Here is a 16,000-nt window from a genome sequence, read left to right on the forward strand (position 1 = left end):
ATGATGCGTGATGCGTGTCCTTGGTGGGGTGGAGATGTCACGAAAGGAAGTGAGGGACACGGAGGGAGAAGAAACCATGTATGATACAAACTCCGGTACATTTGTGTGATACCCGACTACAGAAGGATCAGATGAGACGGTCATACTTTCACACGACTCTTCAGTTTGTGATGTACATATTTACTGCCCAAGGATTATCTGCTTCATTTAAGCCACTGTATCACTTCTCGGACCGCCATCCCGAACCTCGTTTCACGTCATAAGCACCAGCTGCATCTCAGCTTGGCGTTTCACAACCTCGCCAAGCCGGCACTTCAGGACTCGCGCACAGACAGCGGGACGGCATTCATGATATTTCCAGCATGGCATTGCCTCGCTGGGGCCCGGCGCTCTGCCGTGTCCTGCGTGTGCATAATACTAACTACATGCTTGCCTGTCCGTTTCTGGCAGCCCGAACATCTCGTCACCCACTGCCCCAGGCAGCCGAGACGCAGAAACTCGCGCCATATGGTTCCCATAACATAGACCCTTAGCTCATGGTATCTCCCATCATCATCATAGTAGAATAATATATCCCCGCCGATGGCGCACGCAGAAAACCAAAATATTAAGACGAGAATAACAAACAGCACCGGAGGGCTTTTAGAACAGAAGGCTCGACCTCTTGTCACCACCACTGCCGAGGCCGCCGCACGGGACGACGACGCCCAGCGACTTGTTCACGGCCTCCCCAATAGGGATCTCGATGGTCTGGTTGTGGGCGGCGAGGGCGTCGGCGAAGTAGGGCAGCGGCTGGCCATGATTAATGACCGTCTTTCCGCGGATCTGGAACGGCAGGACGCCCTTCTGCTCGCAGTACGGCTTCTGGCCGAGCGCGTTGATGACGGCCTCATTTTTGACCGTGGCGCGCATCGGGTACTCGTTCATGCCGGGGCGGAGGATGAGGTTGTCGATGAAAACTGTGCCGACCTCCTCGCCCAGAAGGTAGTTGTGGAACGTGGTGTTGCCCTGGGTCTTGTCAGTGGCTGGCTAGGGCTGGGATTAGGGCTTTGTTTGAGGGGCTTACCAGCTCGAAAGAGACAACGGAGCGGTTGGGGATGATGGTGGTGGCCCTCATGTTGTTGCCCCTCTCATCCGGCTCGAGGCCAATCCAGGTCGGGTTGACAACAGTGCCCTCCAGCAAGCGAAGACCTGGGCAGCATTAAATCAGTACATGGCCTAACTGAAAAAAGCCCACGGATAAAAGTTGCATACCGGGCGTAGTAACCGTCTTCTTAAAGGTGACGGGGTAAGATCGCGAGATGCCCCTGACACGAACGTTGGTGTCGCCCAGGACAGTCACACGCAGCGTCTGGTTGGCAAGCAGCCAAGTGTTGAAGATAGTCAAGGCCTTGACGTCGTCGATAGGGAGGAACTGGGTGACGTTGACCGTCTGGAGAACGTCGGCGGTCGTGGGGGGGAACTTGATCTTGGCGAATGGAGTGTGGGGCTCGTGGTCCTCGAGGTACATGATGCCCTCAAAGGCGTCGATGTCGGCGTGGACGGAACCATCGGTCTTGATGGTGCTGCTGAGCGTCATGGTAAGGTTCTTGCCTTGCGTGTTGGTCACGACGAGGCTGTTGAGGATGAGTTCGGCATCATCAAGCTTCTGTTGGGCGATCTTGGGAACGCCGACCAGGAGGCTGACGGCGTGGTTAGCATACGGCGCATGGTTGGTACGGCAAGGAGACGGGATTTGTCACTTACACCACAGGCACAACCACGACAACAATAACCACGACAACGATCAAATACGCCCACCAAAACTTGGCGCAGTGACCCAAGCAGCCGCGCCTCCGGGGCTTGCCCGAGACGTTCTCCGCCTGGGCAACGCCGGACTTATCGACGTCGCTCATCGTGGCGTTGCTCGGATGAAGGCTGGATAGTGGTGTTGTGATACCGGTTCTCTCACTCGAAGAGTAAGGACCGAATAAGTTAAGTGTCGTCGAAGGGACGGGCGAGGGAGAGGATCGGCATGAGATAGAAGCAAAAGGTGGGCGCGGGCAACGGGACAGGGTCGCGCACTTATAAGAGATGGAAATTCTTGGGACGAACTAGTGGTCGGGAATTTGGGAGGAAGCAGGGTCCAATGTCTCCCTCCCTGGCTTGCCTGGGAACCCCCAACTAGCGGCAAACAGGGGTTTCAATGGAAGGTGGGAAGGCCGGCAGGGCGGGCGATGGATGCATGGGAGCCTCGATCATCGGTTCCGCGTGAGAGATGAAAGAAAGGAGCAACCTTGTTGCCACCACCGAAATGTCGAACAAACGAGCAGTCGCGCACGAGGGCGGAAACCCACTTACCCCAGCTATTGGCTCCCAATGCGGGCCACACATCGCCGGCCGCTTGCCCCTATCGAGCAGGTCGTCCGAACTGCATCTCCGTCAGGGGGCCGGGAACAGCAGGCGTAGAACCCTAACCCTACACGGGGATATGCTCCAAAATGGGCCGGAAATTGTCGAGTCCGCTTGCAGCAGTCCGTACCATACGTAGCATGCCCAACGTTACAGTCCCCGAACTGTTGTCTCTCCCTCTGTTGTCAAATGTCAAGAAACCTGTCGTGACTGGAGTTAGTAGCTGTGAACGGCGAACGATCACAAGCCATCAACTCAGAGAAAACTTGGCGGCCTCGGGGAACACTCTTGGCTTCATGGGGATGGGCCTGGCCCAAGCGATATTGCGGGGAAACCTCCGCATGGAATTGACACTCCCACAATGCCCCAGACGCCGAGAGAATAATCCTCGTCTTTGACATTGGCCGCTGAGGATGTGGGGATGATGTCTGTCGACACCGCGGGGAACCCTCCAGAGCACATGCTGACCATCGTGCGCAATGCCGGATATAGACTAGTTGCATGCCCGCTTGCTGGCGTCAGAAGTTCCCGCCTTGGGCCATGGGAACACGACTCGAACATGCTCAAACCGGTTTTCGGTCTGTCGATGCTTTGTCTGTGGCGCCTCGATCTGCAAGTCGTGATCGGATTAGGCGTTGCACAGGCAGCGCCACGGCGTCTGCGGTAGCCGCCAACTGCCTACCTCGTCTTGTTTACTCCCTGTCGGCGTTGCGGGATGACCTAACAATGATGCTTGCAGTTAGTAAACCGTCAGGCTCGTGGAAGGGAAATTGAAGCCCAAAAAAACGTTCTGTGCAACCGTCGCTGTGCTGCCGGTATGCCGGGCGTGACTTCCCGAAGAAGAACGCGCGAAGGAAATCATGTCGTGCTGCAGTGCTGCCCTCTCGTGCCGGGGGGTCCAGGGATGTCGCTCCCACCCTTGTCGGCTTAGGCCAGCTCCTCGGCATCTTTGAAGATGGAAATGGAGCACATGAAAATTTGTGGTCTCGCAGCGCCCAGCAAGACGTCAGAGGATTGGCATTATTGGAGACTTGAGTTGCGGTACTTCGTACTGAGGGGTGCCGGCTGCAGGCCAAGAAGAGGTTCACCCAGTCAATATTCAGCTATTCCCTCAGATGGGACCCGACCCCGAGGAAACATTTTTTTTTGCATGTGCAAAAGCCGACGCGACCAACACAGGCCGAACCTGGAAAACGGGCCGTTCCTGTCGACCAGAGTTCGGACGTCTCGAAACAATATTGACCGTCGTAATAGCGGAAATGGCCCGCCATTTATCGACCAATTTTTTTTTTTTGTTTGGAAAAGCTCGCCAGCCAACAGATTAACACTCTACTCCACTCAAACCTCCAAAAAAGAAGCTCATGACATGATGTGATTCGGCGCGGAGAGAGCTGTTGAGGGAAGATGGAGCCTTTCGGAAATTTGAACCGAGTCGGATCTGGGGTTTCATGCGGCAACCGTGTCAACCGAGTCAGGACAGCAAGGGGACCCAGGACGAGCGAGGCACAGTCAACCTCAAAATCGCCAGATCATCGCGCAAATCGTCTTCCTGTTGTTGAATGGCCGATTGTGGGGGTTGATGAGGAAAGGCACAAAGCAGACGGGAGGCAACCCTTTGCTGGTTTCAGCAGTTGTCCCCTTCACCACACAACAACGGCGCATCCACTGAACCGTCGTGACTGGCCACGGCGACGACTCCAAATTAAAGCCGAGCAACCAATCGGCGGCCAAAGGTTGGTTGTTTCGAGAGCGTTCCGCAACGAAGCGAACGCTCTGCAAGGGGATTTTCTTGAAGAAGGGGCCACCTCCAGCGGAACCCGACCCACGATCAACCTGAGCATCGAAATGTCGTCTCGAACAGTCGACACCCCGTTTCAAGGGCGAGTACTCGGTAGTACTGCAACCGTTGCACTCAGACAGTGCCGACCCTCGACGTATTCGTATCGCTTGGTGTTTGGTATTCATCAATATGAGTAACATTACACCGAGGCCGGGTCATCTCAAGCTAGACGGGGCAAGATTGTCTCGTTCAATCGGACGGCACTGACTGACACCCACATGCTGACCGAGACCGTCCAGAACAACCAAAAACGCCTCGCCACATACCCGCATCCGCAAGGTCTCACACCAACACACCGTTACACTCGAGATCGGCGTGCTGCGCCTTCCAGATGGTCATTGGCCCCGTTGTCAGAACTTAAAGGGTCGAATCCCGAAACCAGCCTTCCTGTGTGCAGAGTTGGCGAGGCTGTTGTTCTTGCGATGGTAGTGTCTGAAACTGCCATTAACTAGAGTCTTCCGGGGACACATCACATGTCTGTGGCCACCCTTTCTATAACCACCACCACAAGACGGTAGCACCAACCCGCAATATAACTGCAGCAATTCTTGCCCAAAACAACCCTTCGATATTCCCCACTCCCTGCAATGACGGTGTGCATGTACATATCCAAGAAACGACCAAGAATCTCCATCTTGGAACGAAACCGAGATCGGCTGGGGCCCCAGCTTCCCCGCAAAGACCGGCCCACCCCGTCCACATGTCAAAGACGCTGACGCCGAGGCTTGAAAAAAGATGTCGAAAGACAAAGATCGCCTTTCCCCGCAATCTTGGCAGGCACAGTCAGATATGATCAGAGCTTGGCGCGGGAGGACGTCCAGAGCCCTGACCGGTCCAAGCCAGCGTCGCCGTCGAAAATATCTCGCTCTACCGCACGGGTGTTGATCTAGGGTTGTGTTGTCAGCTTCGGACGGAAGGCCAGCGAAGATGGGATGAAGACTCACAAACCGAGACCCAAGCTCCGACAAGTCCTTGGCGCCCATCATCTTCATACATGTCTCGATCTCACCTTGTAGAACTAGACCGGCGAATGTCAGCAATCAAATCGTAGAGAGGTCAAACCAACAGTAGAAGAAAGGCAACTCACTCTCAAACGTCCGGTCAACACCCTTCCAGCCGCCGGCGCCTAACCCCCAAAGCGCCGCTCTCCCCACACCCACCGCCTTTGCGCCCAAGCACAGCGCCTTGACGATATCCGTCCCGCGTCTGACACCCCCATCCACCCAAACCTCTATCGTATCAAACACCTCGGGGCAGTACTTCCTAATCTCCAACAGCGTGTGCACCGCCGGCGGCGAGGTATCCAACGAGCGGCCGCCGTGATTCGACAGGATGATAGCCTTGACCGTCCCAGGATGCTTCCGCGCGTACCGGGCCGCCAGAAACGCATCCTCATGCGTCTGAATCCCCTTCAGCACAATCGGCAGCGTCGTATGCTTCACCAGCCACGGCAGCGTAGTCTCCCACGTCAAGTCCGCCGCCGTCCCAAAAAACAACTTCTTCCCCACCCCGGCATCCACATCCGGCTTCTGCCCCGCCCCCACCGGCGGCCTCGCCGCCTCCATGACCAACCGCGCCTCCAACGCGGCACGCTCATCATGCTCGCGCTTACTCGGCACGGGCGCGTCCAGCGTCAGCACCACGCACTTGTAGCGGTCCGGCATGCGCGCGATGCGCGCCAGCATGGCCTCGCTCTTGGCCCGGTTCGTCTGCACGTACAGCTGCCACCCAAACAGCTGGCCCGGCGCCGCGTCCGCCACGATCTGCTCGGGGCTCATGGACGCGTTGTGCGACACCAGCTGCAGCGCGCCGAAGCGGGATATCCCGCGCGCGATGCCGGCTTCGCCGTCGGGGTGGGCCAGGCGGGCCATGGCGGCGGGGGAGACGTAGAGCGGTGTGGAGACGCGGTGTCCGAGGAGGGTGGTGGATGTGTTGGCGCGGGTGACGTCGACGAAGACGCGCGGGCGCAGGAGGATGGCGCGGTAGGCGAGGTTGTTGAGCGTTTTGGTGTGGAGGTCGTCCGAGGCGGAGTAGTAGTAGGCCCAGCATTTTTTGGAGATTTGCGAGGTGGCGGCGGCTTCGATCTCGTCGAGGTTGAGGAGGGTGTCGAGCGGTGGGGGAGGGGTTTTGGGTTCGTCGTCTTGCGGTCGGCCCTGCGCGGCCTGCCGCTGTAATTGTTTGAGGCTGTCCGCGTCTACCACGCCTAGTTTGGCTTCGGGTTTGAGGTTCTCCTCGAGCGTGCCCGGCGGGTGGATCGGGTCGTACTCGGCCGTGGCATCGCGGCCGGCGAGCTGCAGGATGATGCGGGATCCGCCGGGGTGCTCGGGGAGGAAGTCGGTCACGTCGTAGACATTGCCGTGGAGGACGACCCAGCAGCTTTCTGGGGAGGTGTGTTTTGCGACTGGACAAGCGGAAGAAGCGGTGTTAGTAAGTTTGTGTCGGTGTGTGCTGGTGTTGGTGGTGGGTTTGCGGGGGCTTGCCTTCCTCTGCGCTAAAGACCTTTGCCATCTTCACAAATCACAAAACCTGACAGTCGGCATCCAATTCTACCTATCTGCACAAGCAATAGCAGGGCGCAAGGCGAATTGTGGGCTCGGGGGGTAAGGCATTATATTGTTACTCCGGACCGCACTGCGGAGTCGGCGCCGGTATCGTCAATTGCCCACTGTCATCAGTTCCATTGGGGGCTTGATGATTGGCGAAGCTCCCCTGAAACTCCTTCTTTTAGGCTTGGTCTGCGCTTTGCAGCGGTGGTCTCGGCCGGGGACCAGGGAACGATAGCCGTTCCGCTTCGGCGGATTGGAGGGAAAATCGGCCGCCGAGCACGGCAGTTCGCTGCATGCTCATCCGACCGAACCTTGGCAACAGAGGCACCCACCGAGATTTGGGTCGCAGATAATCCCGGCGAGAACCAGCTCGAAGCCTTGTGGGTTTTAAGATGCCTCAACTTTTTTTTATTTATTTTTTTTCAGGACTGTTCTGAGTGTAGCCAGGCTGCTCTTCGAGAGCAGCGAGTTAACCTGTGGACACCCGGAACCGCACCAAAAGCTCAAACTGAGCTCCCTGAGCATCCTAGCATCCACGCAACTCTTCAAGCTATCTCGTGGCGTAGCAGGAGGTCAGGGCTCCGAAGGCGCTGGTTCAACACTAGCGATTGATTTTTTCAGATGTAAATAATGATTTTCTGTTTTGTCCAGGAAACGGACACTCGTCTCATCCTCTCTTTTTCCCAACCCCAAATCACGGCCCGCACGTCCACTTGGGTGGCAAGGTGGTTTGCTTCCCTTTCCCACGCGGGCACCCTGGCCCGCCTGGAAACCCACCAGCGGTGAATGGCCCATGGGGCAGGCAAGCAGGGCCGCACTGGGCTGACGCCCCACCCCCACCAGCCAGCTGCCTCAGCCCCGTGCACGTCAACACCATCTCGCCCGTCAACACCATCTCACCCGTGACTCTTTCATCAAACACAAACACTTTATGTTAGGTAGACAACTCTTTTGCTCATTGAAATCCCATCTCTCTCCCGGGGCGCCGTTCTCCTTTCCCGCTCCTCCATCAGCTAGTAGAACATCCCTCTGCTCGTCGACAATCCCCGCTCCCCGACGCTCGCTCGGCGCATGCGCGCTCGTTGCTCGCCACGATGACGTCCCGTCCGCGGCTCCGAATCCTCTGCTTCGGCGACTCACTCACGGCCGGCTACTCGGCCTGGGGCGCGATTCACCACCCGTACAATGAGATGCTGGAAAATATGGTGTCGATGGCGTACCCCGACCTTGACGTAGCCACGGTCGAGGATGGGGTATCCGGGGCGACGGTCGAACACGGCTTTCAGACGCGGATCAAGGCGCAATGTGGGTGATTTACCTGGGCTAAGCTGAGGTCTATACTGTGATTCGGATTTGCTAATGCTGCGGTGTCCCAGTCTCCCCGCCGAAGAAGGTCGATAAAGAAGCTGATGAGAAACCATACGATTGGGCCATTATATTGGGAGGGACAAAGTAGGTTCCATCCCTCGTTACACGGGCACGGAAACGACACTAAACCAGCCACAACAGTGACATCGGCATGGGCTTGCCTGCGAACAAGATTTTTGAATCACTCCAGGAAGTCTGGAAGGTCCCGCTCTCTCACGGCTGCAAGGTCCTGGCTCTTACCGTCCCCGAAGCGGGGATCGTGGCACCAGCAGTAAGGCAGCGGATCGACGCTAAGCGTAACCTGCTGAATAAACTTATCAAGAGTTATCAACACGAAAACTTGTGAGTCCACACCCTTCCCTCCTCCTCCTCACAATCGGCACTAACCAAGCTCCTCCTAACAGCTACGTCTACGACCTCCACGCCGTCATCCCCTTCTTTTCCATGCCCCTGTCCGACCGCAAGAAGTACTGGGGCGACCACATCCACTTTACCGCCGACGGCTACGACATGATGGGCAACAAGATCGGCATCTACTTGGTCAGCCTGCTGGCCAAGGAAAAAGCCAACAGCCCGCAGCGGCCGCAGAAGCGGAGGCGTCTCTTTAAGGACGACGACAAGAAGTTTGAAGAGGAGGTCGGCGACCCTAATTCGATCAACCAGGGGTATGTGGTGGTTCGCCAGGCGGATCTGGACTAGATGGATCAGATGCAAAGATTCAGGGCTGGGATAGAAGGCTGGTGCTGGGTCGGGCTGGCTGGCGTTCGGGAGTTTTGCAACAGGCAAGGTACCGCGTAACAGGGGACACGGACCGGACAGGATTCAGGGTTAACAGGAGTTGATTGGTTTATTCGTTAGTCGTGATTACGTCTATTCCTCCAGCTGTCAGGCCTACAGTGGTTAACAGTGGAATGGCGGGATCTATCCACTCCCGCTGAGGTAACTTTACTTTCCCCCTGACGGGAAATACATTCATTCATACCGCGATTTGAGCAGCCACGAACTCTGGGAATTCGGCCTGCAGCGCATCCGTCAACCGCTCTACATCCTCGGCCAGGGCCTGCACGTTTGCATCCCACCGCCGCATCTCCTTGCCCACCGCTGTCTCTGCCCGACCACTGCCCTTCTCCCCCGACGCGTCGCCGCCCTCGAACCATATAATCCTGTCGATCTGGTCGATCGAACCGACCAGCCGCCCCTGCTCGACCATCCTGGCCGTCGTATCCTCCGCCTTCTCCCCGTCCAGCCCGAGCAACAAGCCCAGCTCGTCAAACCCGATATTGCTGTACAACCTGCTCGCGCTCAACAGGTTGTGCTCCACCACCGCCTTGGCCAGCACGGTCGACCCGTCCGACGTCTTGGCTAGCTGGTGCGGGGCGAGGCCCTGGGCGAACTTGTCTACCTCGGCGGTGCTCAGCAGTCGATCAAAGAACATCTTCTCGAGGATCCCGTGCTCCTCGAGCCCCGCGGAACGATCGTCCTTGTACAGGTGGGCGAGGGCGCGGCCGCGTAGGGGCCCCGCGGGGGCCAGGATGGCGCACTTGATGGCCATGGCCAGGGTGTGCAGGCGCTCGTCCTCGGCGATGGCGGGCGAGAAGCTGATGTCGTGGTAGCTCTTGGCGGCCTGCAGGAACTGGCGGTTCGAGTCCTGGATGCGCGCCGCCGACAGCCCGGAAGTGCAGGTTCAGCTCCGCGTCCGCCACGTCGTGCATCACGTTCTTGAGCTTGTTCAGGTACCGCTCCGCCGTCGTGCTGTCGTCCACCTCGAGGTAGTTGCGCACGATCCGCACCCAGATGGCGGCCTTTTCCGCGTCGCCGACCCGTCGTTGTGAGCTGTCGAGTGGGATGTCGGAGAGCATCTTGGCGGCGTCGAGGAAGTCTTCGTTGGCCTCGTGCGCGGTCGCTACGAGCTCGCGGAGGGCGGCGGACTGTTCGAGTAGGGAGGAGGAGAGGGCGGTGGTGGGGATGGTGCGGATGGCATGCTGGCCGACTTGGAGCCAGAGGTCGTGGTTGTCGAGGGCGCGGAGGGCGGCGATGAAGTCGGTCACGAGGGTGCGCGTGTTGACGAGGCCGAGGTTGCCGGTGAGGACGGCATCGATGAAGGCTGTTAAGTCGGCGGCCACGCTGTCTGGGTTGGGAGTCGACTTGGTGTTTTCGAGGATGTTGAGATACCCTGTAACGTCCTGAGACTTGCCAGCTTCCTCCAGCGCTGCCGCTACCTGAGGCGACGCCATCGCGATCTTGTGGCGGCCAGGGACGTGTCACCGCCTGGATTCAGAAGCTAAGTTTTCGTGTTGCTCCAGAATCGGTTGTGAGAAGCGGGTGACAAGAAGCACGAAATGGTCGGTCTGGTAGGCCTACGGGAGCTGTGTAAGGCTGAGTTGGAGATGGGGTTCGCTGTGTTAGAAGCTGCACTATCGGTGGGGTATGGCGGGGTTGTGGGGGAGCCTAGCTCGCCAAGACCGTTGAGTGGGTGAAGCTTCCATCCACTCCCGGTCTCGTCGGTACCTTGTGTGTACCAAGAACGAGAACGGACCTCTCCAAGTTGCTTACATCAATCACCATGGCATCGCTGCGGCGCTTACAACCTCACACTGTTTTCGGTGCTCTCTCGATGAGACAAAAGAAAGTGGACAAAAGAAAGTGGACTTGTTTGTAATTCATCCGCCCCGACTACTTGATACACGTGGCTTCCACTCGTCGGCTTCCGCATGCAGTACTCTACCTAAGCGCGCGCATGAGCGCTTCCTGCTTGTTGGTTTTGACCAGTTGCGAACTTTTGCGAAAACAACAAGCACGGGTTCCCTCTGCTTTAGTGTCGATATTTTGGTGTCGACGACTCCTGTTGGGTTACCCGCCTCGCAACCTTTGATCGTTTCCTGGCTCCTTGGTCTGCTTCACGACAACCCTAAGTTTCCGCGGCGTGATGTGCTTAATGCTCTTGCTGAACTTGGATTAGGAACCAGTGGTTTGTTTATCAGTCCTCTCCTGCCAATGGCCCTTCCGCTTGCCCATGATCCCGAGTTCTGCGGCATCCTGTTCCAGAACGCTTCTCATTTGCGCTCTTTTTAGCTCACGGCAACCCTCTTCGAGGGCTAGGGGCCGCAAAAAAGGCCGGCGCCCCAGGGACCACTCTGCTGCCGCTGAGAGGCAACGCCTCACCGTTGACCCCTTCTTCTCTGGTCCAATTGGTCCCGGCCTGTCGGGAGCCTTGGCCAACACCACACGCTAGACTTACAGCTCACCATCGAGTTCGCCAGCGCGTCTCTCGAGAGCTGGCCGCGACACCGCTAGTGTTTGGACTCCTGCGAAGAGCACAGTCTCAACTATACCTCCCCAGGGGAAATATACCGTGTTGGAGGCACATCGTGAACGGCGACGGCGTGGTCTCGCGGTGCAAGATGGGTGCCTCATTGTATAAATGGGATGTAAATTCCACCGCCATTGCAAGCTCGTTCTCCAACACCAACTCACATTTCCTTCCGTGGTCTCTTTTACCGGAAAACGATTGATTCGTTCCTCCTTTTCCTTTCTTGACGCTGGCCCGTCAGTCCTTTTCGTGCAGTCATTACTTCCACAATCTCATCCGCCAATATGCTCTACAACATCCTCATCCTCGCCCTCACACTCGTGACCTTCGTTTTCGCCCACGGCAAAGTCACCGTCGTAACCGGCGACGCCGGCGGCAACGGCACAGCCCTTGGCATCCTGGGCGGGATCATCCCCGCCGCCGCGCCCAACCTCCGGGTCCGCCTCCCGGCCCCCTCCCCCTACCAACCCCACAAACCCCCCGCCTACCCAACTAGCATCCCCCCCACTAACGACAACAACGACGCTACCGCCTCTGAATCTGACACTACCATCTTCCCCGACCGCGCCCTTCTCAGCGACGGCCTCGGCCGCACCGCCGCCTCGGGCCCCAACACCATCGCCATGATCGTCCACGCCATGCGCCTGTCGGGCACCGTCCTCCCGCAACTCACCCCCGGCGGCAACCTGTCTGGCACCTTCTTCGTCGTCACCACCGCCGGCGCGGGGCCCCTCCACGCCGTGCTGGATCCGTCAGCCACGGGCAGGTTCTCGGAGGGGGTGCGGCTGGAGGTGGTGAGGCAGATTCCTGGTGGTGGTGGTGGGGGTGGTGGGGAGGATGATGATGATCAGGAGGCGGAGACGGCGGCGGGCGCGGACACGGGGGAGTTTGTCTCGTCGCGTAAGCCGGCGCTGCTGCTGCCGTCGAAGGTGTCGAGAAGGCGGTCGTCGGCGTGGGCGCGCCTGGTGGATACTGTACTGGGGACGGAGCTGGGGCGGGCGGTGAGGCTGTGGCGGAGGGGTGTGCCGGAGCGGGTCAATCAGGGGTTTGAGTTCGTGTTTGCCGTGCCTGAGAATTTGACGTGTACTGGGGTGGTGGCCAGCATGACGGGGGTGTGTCTGGTCAAGATTGCGAACGCGAACGAGACGGGACCGTTTGGGGGCGTGGTGCCGGTGCAGATGGCTGTACCCGGAGGGTGGGGTGGTGGGAATGGGACTTTTCTAGGATTGGATGGGAGGAATGGGACGGCCAATTCTACGGCTGCTATCGCTGCATTGTGTGGACGGGCTTTTAAAGAGTAGTCTGTAATGCGGGAGTTGGGCTGGGGTGGAAGGGGGGTTAGTGGAAGTAAGTATTGTTGATCGAGTACTGCCTACAGGTTGGGGAAAAGGGGGGAAGGGGTCTACATGGTATGGGATGGTGATGGGAAGGGCCCTAGCTTCATAAGCTTGGGGTTGGAGTTGGCTTTAGACTGGTGGGCAAGCACCTGGTTGGGATGTCACTATATACTTATTTATTGTATTGGTGGTTGTCTTCCGTAAGATACATGATTCTCTTTTTGGGGTGGAAGTCGTTTACTACCAGGTTCATTCTCTTAAAGTTCTTTGGCCCGGGCTTTTGACCCTAAGTAAATGCTGTTCAACCCTCTCACACATCCCGAGGTAGTTGGCACTATATATATTAGGTCTGTGTACCTGATTTACAACGAGGACCACCAGCCACCTAACAGGTGGCCCAGTGGTTAGTGGCGGTGGTCCTCTAAACCCCGGGTAGTAGTTCGCCTCTTCCTTACTAGGAAGGTTGTAGGTTTGAGCCCCGGGGTTTCGGAGCAGATCCTTAATTAGGGATTTCGTAACCGGAACACCCTTCCTCTCCCAGGCAGCTGACTTATCGCACCTAACTGGTATCCAATGAGAGGGGGGCTGGCCGGTGAGCTTTTGCTATTTTTTTTGACCACGCTGCCTGCCTTTTTCTCGACTACTTTTTGTTGTTGTTATCTACCCCCACCGGGCTTTCGATAGATGCCCCGGGTTACCTACGCGTTCCTAGAAATATATACCCTTTTTAAAACTTAATGTGGTGCTTGGAACCGAGCGGCTGTAGCCGTCGGGTATTCGACTACCGGTATCCGGATCTACCAGCGGTAGGCAATTTACAATCTAAGAGGCTAGCCCTACAATCTCTAAACAATCGAGTTGGAACATATATAAACCGAGATTTACCAAAAGCTCAGGACTGATACTGGGCATGTGGTTGTGGGAATCCTGCGGGGCCCATATGCGCCAACGCAAGAATCGTACGATATTGTGAGCGAGCCACTTAAGCGGGCAGTTATCCTGGCACTATGCTCGACTTCTCTTTCCATCTTCCATTCATGCCATGCTCTGTCTTTCCAACGCGGCCACAGCAATGTATTTCCTTGGTTTGACATGGGGGCCAACAACACGGGCTAGGTGACGCACGGCTGAATAATACATTGTTCGAGTTGGGTATTTCCTCTCCGATACACTAACACATTGCCAGCCAACTAGGATAACGGTCCATCACAGCGAAAAACAGTGTTCAATCCATCCATCTCTCCTCCTTCCCCCGGGATCCGAACACCAACCCAACCAAACCTCCACTACTCCACCACACCATCTCCCCTCCCACCCTACTAGAGCCCAAAGCTCAATGCTGCAAAACCAACCGGCTTCCCCCCTCTCCCACCACCCTGACCCCCTCCCTAATATTAACCCAATACCTTCAACCTAACCGCCTCCTTCCTTCGCCCCCTGCACATCCCCCCCTTTCCAACGCCTGCCCCCAACCTAGCCTCACACTCGTATTCGATTCCGCGCCTCATTCGCCACCCGCACCTCCTCCAGATCAGCCTCGCACGCGGCCTCCTCAATCACCTCGCGCGCCTCCAGCACCGTCATCAGCAGCTCCGCGTCCGGCGCCGCCTGCGCGCCCGCCTCGTCTCCCTCGAGATCGACCCCGTGCTGCTCGCGGAGGAAGGTACTGCGCGCGGAGGAGCGGGGAGGAGAGGGTTTTGTAGGCGGCGTTGATCTGCGCGGAGGTGGCTTCGGCGTGGAGGCGGGCGGCGGATTTGGTGTTGGTGTTGTTGTTGTTGTTGTTGCCCTGGGTTGGTGGGGTGGGGGAGGTTTGGGAGGCGGAGTGATGGAAGTCGGGGTGGGAGGCGGCTTGCAGGCGGAGGAATTCGTTGCGCAGGGCGCGGAGGTCGATGGGGAATTTGCCGGTGGGCGGCGGGCCGTCGGGCAGGGTTTCGGGGAAGAGGGCGTAGTAGGTTGGGATGGGGGACGGGTTGGAGGGTGAGGAGGGGGTTTCTGCGGGTTTTGAAGAGGCCGAGGTTGAGGTGTAGCGGGCTTGTGGTGTCGGGGTGGGCCAGCGCTGGCCGGTTGTCCTCTGGGCGGGTGGTATCGCCGCAGTTTGGAGGGTTCGATGCGCAGCTGTCGGTGCTGCTACGTTCCGTGTTGATAGCGTGGCTCTCGCCTCTCGACGACAGGCTGCGCAGAGGTAAGTGGCAGCGCGGCCGCCAGAGCCAGAGAAGAGTGATGGTCTCATTTTGTGATCGTACGGAAGAAAGCAGGGGTGTTCTAAATGGGAGCACTTGAATCGTTCGGAAACTGCAGCGTTTCTCGTTGCCAGTAAAAACGGTCACCACGTGGCTATAAAGTTCAGACGGGGCAGTCAATGGTGTTGGAGAAGGAAAATAGAAAGCTTAGGTAAAGAGGCAAGCAAAGAAAATGACGTCGATCTCGGTCCGTCCACGCCGCGAATTTCCCGATAAAGCCGGCGGCCGAGAATAACATATTTGACCCTAACCCTCAATCTCGAATTCAAGGGGCTGTACTTTGGATGGCTCAGTGATAACCTCCAGATTCATGCCGTCGTCATTAGTATACTATCCAGATAATTACAATATTACAGTACCCCTTCAGCCACAATGTATATAGTTCCCCCAGGTCATAACATCATACCCTCCCCTCCCCTCTTTACGTGAGCACCAACCCCCTCCATCTCCCCCTCTCCTGATGCCCCCAACGCTCCTTATCCTTCTTATCCACCACCACCCCAGAGAAGGTATTCCACCTGCCAATACACCCCTCCCTCCTAGCCTTCTCTCTCCCCCCCATCCCCACCCCCTCCACATCACTCTCCCCATCCCCCCCCCCCCCCCCCAAACGTATAATTTACTGCAAGTTTCTAAGACTAGGCCAGAAACAAGGAATTCCCTAGCGCGCTCAAAAACAACCGAAAGTAGGTAATGCTCTACTTCCGAGGTACTAGAGGCGGTGCACCTACGATTGAGCCTTCGGCCGATCCGGAGCCAGCCTGACGCGCGCTTCTGGGAACAAACTGTGGGTCTGCGGACATGGGGCTGGGGGGAGACGACCTCATGTGCCGCGGTCCGCTCGAGTCTGTAGAAGGTGCGATAACCTCTGGCTCAGAGACTTTGCGCCCTGGTATCGGCGGGGGAATAGGAAGGCTTCACTGAGCCTGGGGAGTGTGGTGCGCCTAGCGGACTGGGACCTGAATTGG

General features: G+C 57.5%; 6 protein-coding genes across 6 annotated transcripts; 2 read left to right on the forward strand and 4 right to left on the reverse strand.

The window, feature by feature from the left end:
• Positions 1–642: 642 nt before the first annotated feature.
• On the reverse strand, positions 643–1,895 carry CHGG_05999 (uncharacterized protein; the record flags this gene model as incomplete). The annotated part of the gene is made up of 4 exons (XM_001222093.1): positions 643–1,008; positions 1,067–1,191; positions 1,255–1,682; positions 1,747–1,895. 4 exons carry the CDS (start codon positions 1,893–1,895, stop codon positions 643–645), a joined length of 1,068 nt encoding a protein of 355 aa, XP_001222094.1.
• A 3,129-nt stretch (positions 1,896–5,024) lies between these two features.
• On the reverse strand, positions 5,025–6,840 carry CHGG_06000 (uncharacterized protein; the record flags this gene model as incomplete). The annotated part of the gene is made up of 4 exons (XM_001222094.1): positions 5,025–5,117; positions 5,176–5,249; positions 5,319–6,632; positions 6,792–6,840. The coding sequence occupies 4 exons, from the start codon at positions 6,838–6,840 to the stop codon at positions 5,025–5,027; spliced, it is 1,530 nt and encodes a 509-aa protein (XP_001222095.1).
• Positions 6,841–7,871: 1,031 nt separating this feature from the next.
• On the forward strand, positions 7,872–8,844 carry CHGG_06001 (uncharacterized protein; the record flags this gene model as incomplete). The annotated part of the gene is made up of 4 exons (XM_001222095.1): positions 7,872–8,082; positions 8,154–8,229; positions 8,287–8,487; positions 8,550–8,844. 4 exons carry the CDS (start codon positions 7,872–7,874, stop codon positions 8,842–8,844), a joined length of 783 nt encoding a protein of 260 aa, XP_001222096.1.
• Positions 8,845–9,121: 277 nt separating this feature from the next.
• Positions 9,122–10,379, reverse strand: CHGG_06002 (uncharacterized protein; the record flags this gene model as incomplete). The annotated part of the gene is made up of 2 exons (XM_001222096.1): positions 9,122–9,721; positions 9,780–10,379. 2 exons carry the CDS (start codon positions 10,377–10,379, stop codon positions 9,122–9,124), a joined length of 1,200 nt encoding a protein of 399 aa, XP_001222097.1.
• A 1,360-nt stretch (positions 10,380–11,739) lies between these two features.
• On the forward strand, positions 11,740–12,756 carry CHGG_06003 (uncharacterized protein; the record flags this gene model as incomplete). The annotated part of the gene is made up of 1 exon (XM_001222097.1): positions 11,740–12,756. One exon carries the CDS (start codon positions 11,740–11,742, stop codon positions 12,754–12,756), a length of 1,017 nt encoding a protein of 338 aa, XP_001222098.1.
• A 1,071-nt stretch (positions 12,757–13,827) lies between these two features.
• Positions 13,828–15,022, reverse strand: CHGG_06004 (uncharacterized protein; the record flags this gene model as incomplete). The annotated part of the gene is made up of 3 exons (XM_001222098.1): positions 13,828–13,919; positions 13,969–13,982; positions 14,460–15,022. 3 exons carry the CDS (start codon positions 15,020–15,022, stop codon positions 13,828–13,830), a joined length of 669 nt encoding a protein of 222 aa, XP_001222099.1.
• Positions 15,023–16,000: the final 978 nt, after the last annotated feature.

This window comes from Chaetomium globosum, genomic scaffold, assembly GCF_000143365.1.
Source record: "Chaetomium globosum CBS 148.51 scaffold_3 genomic scaffold, whole genome shotgun sequence".
Taxonomy (NCBI): domain Eukaryota; kingdom Fungi; phylum Ascomycota; class Sordariomycetes; order Sordariales; family Chaetomiaceae; genus Chaetomium; species Chaetomium globosum.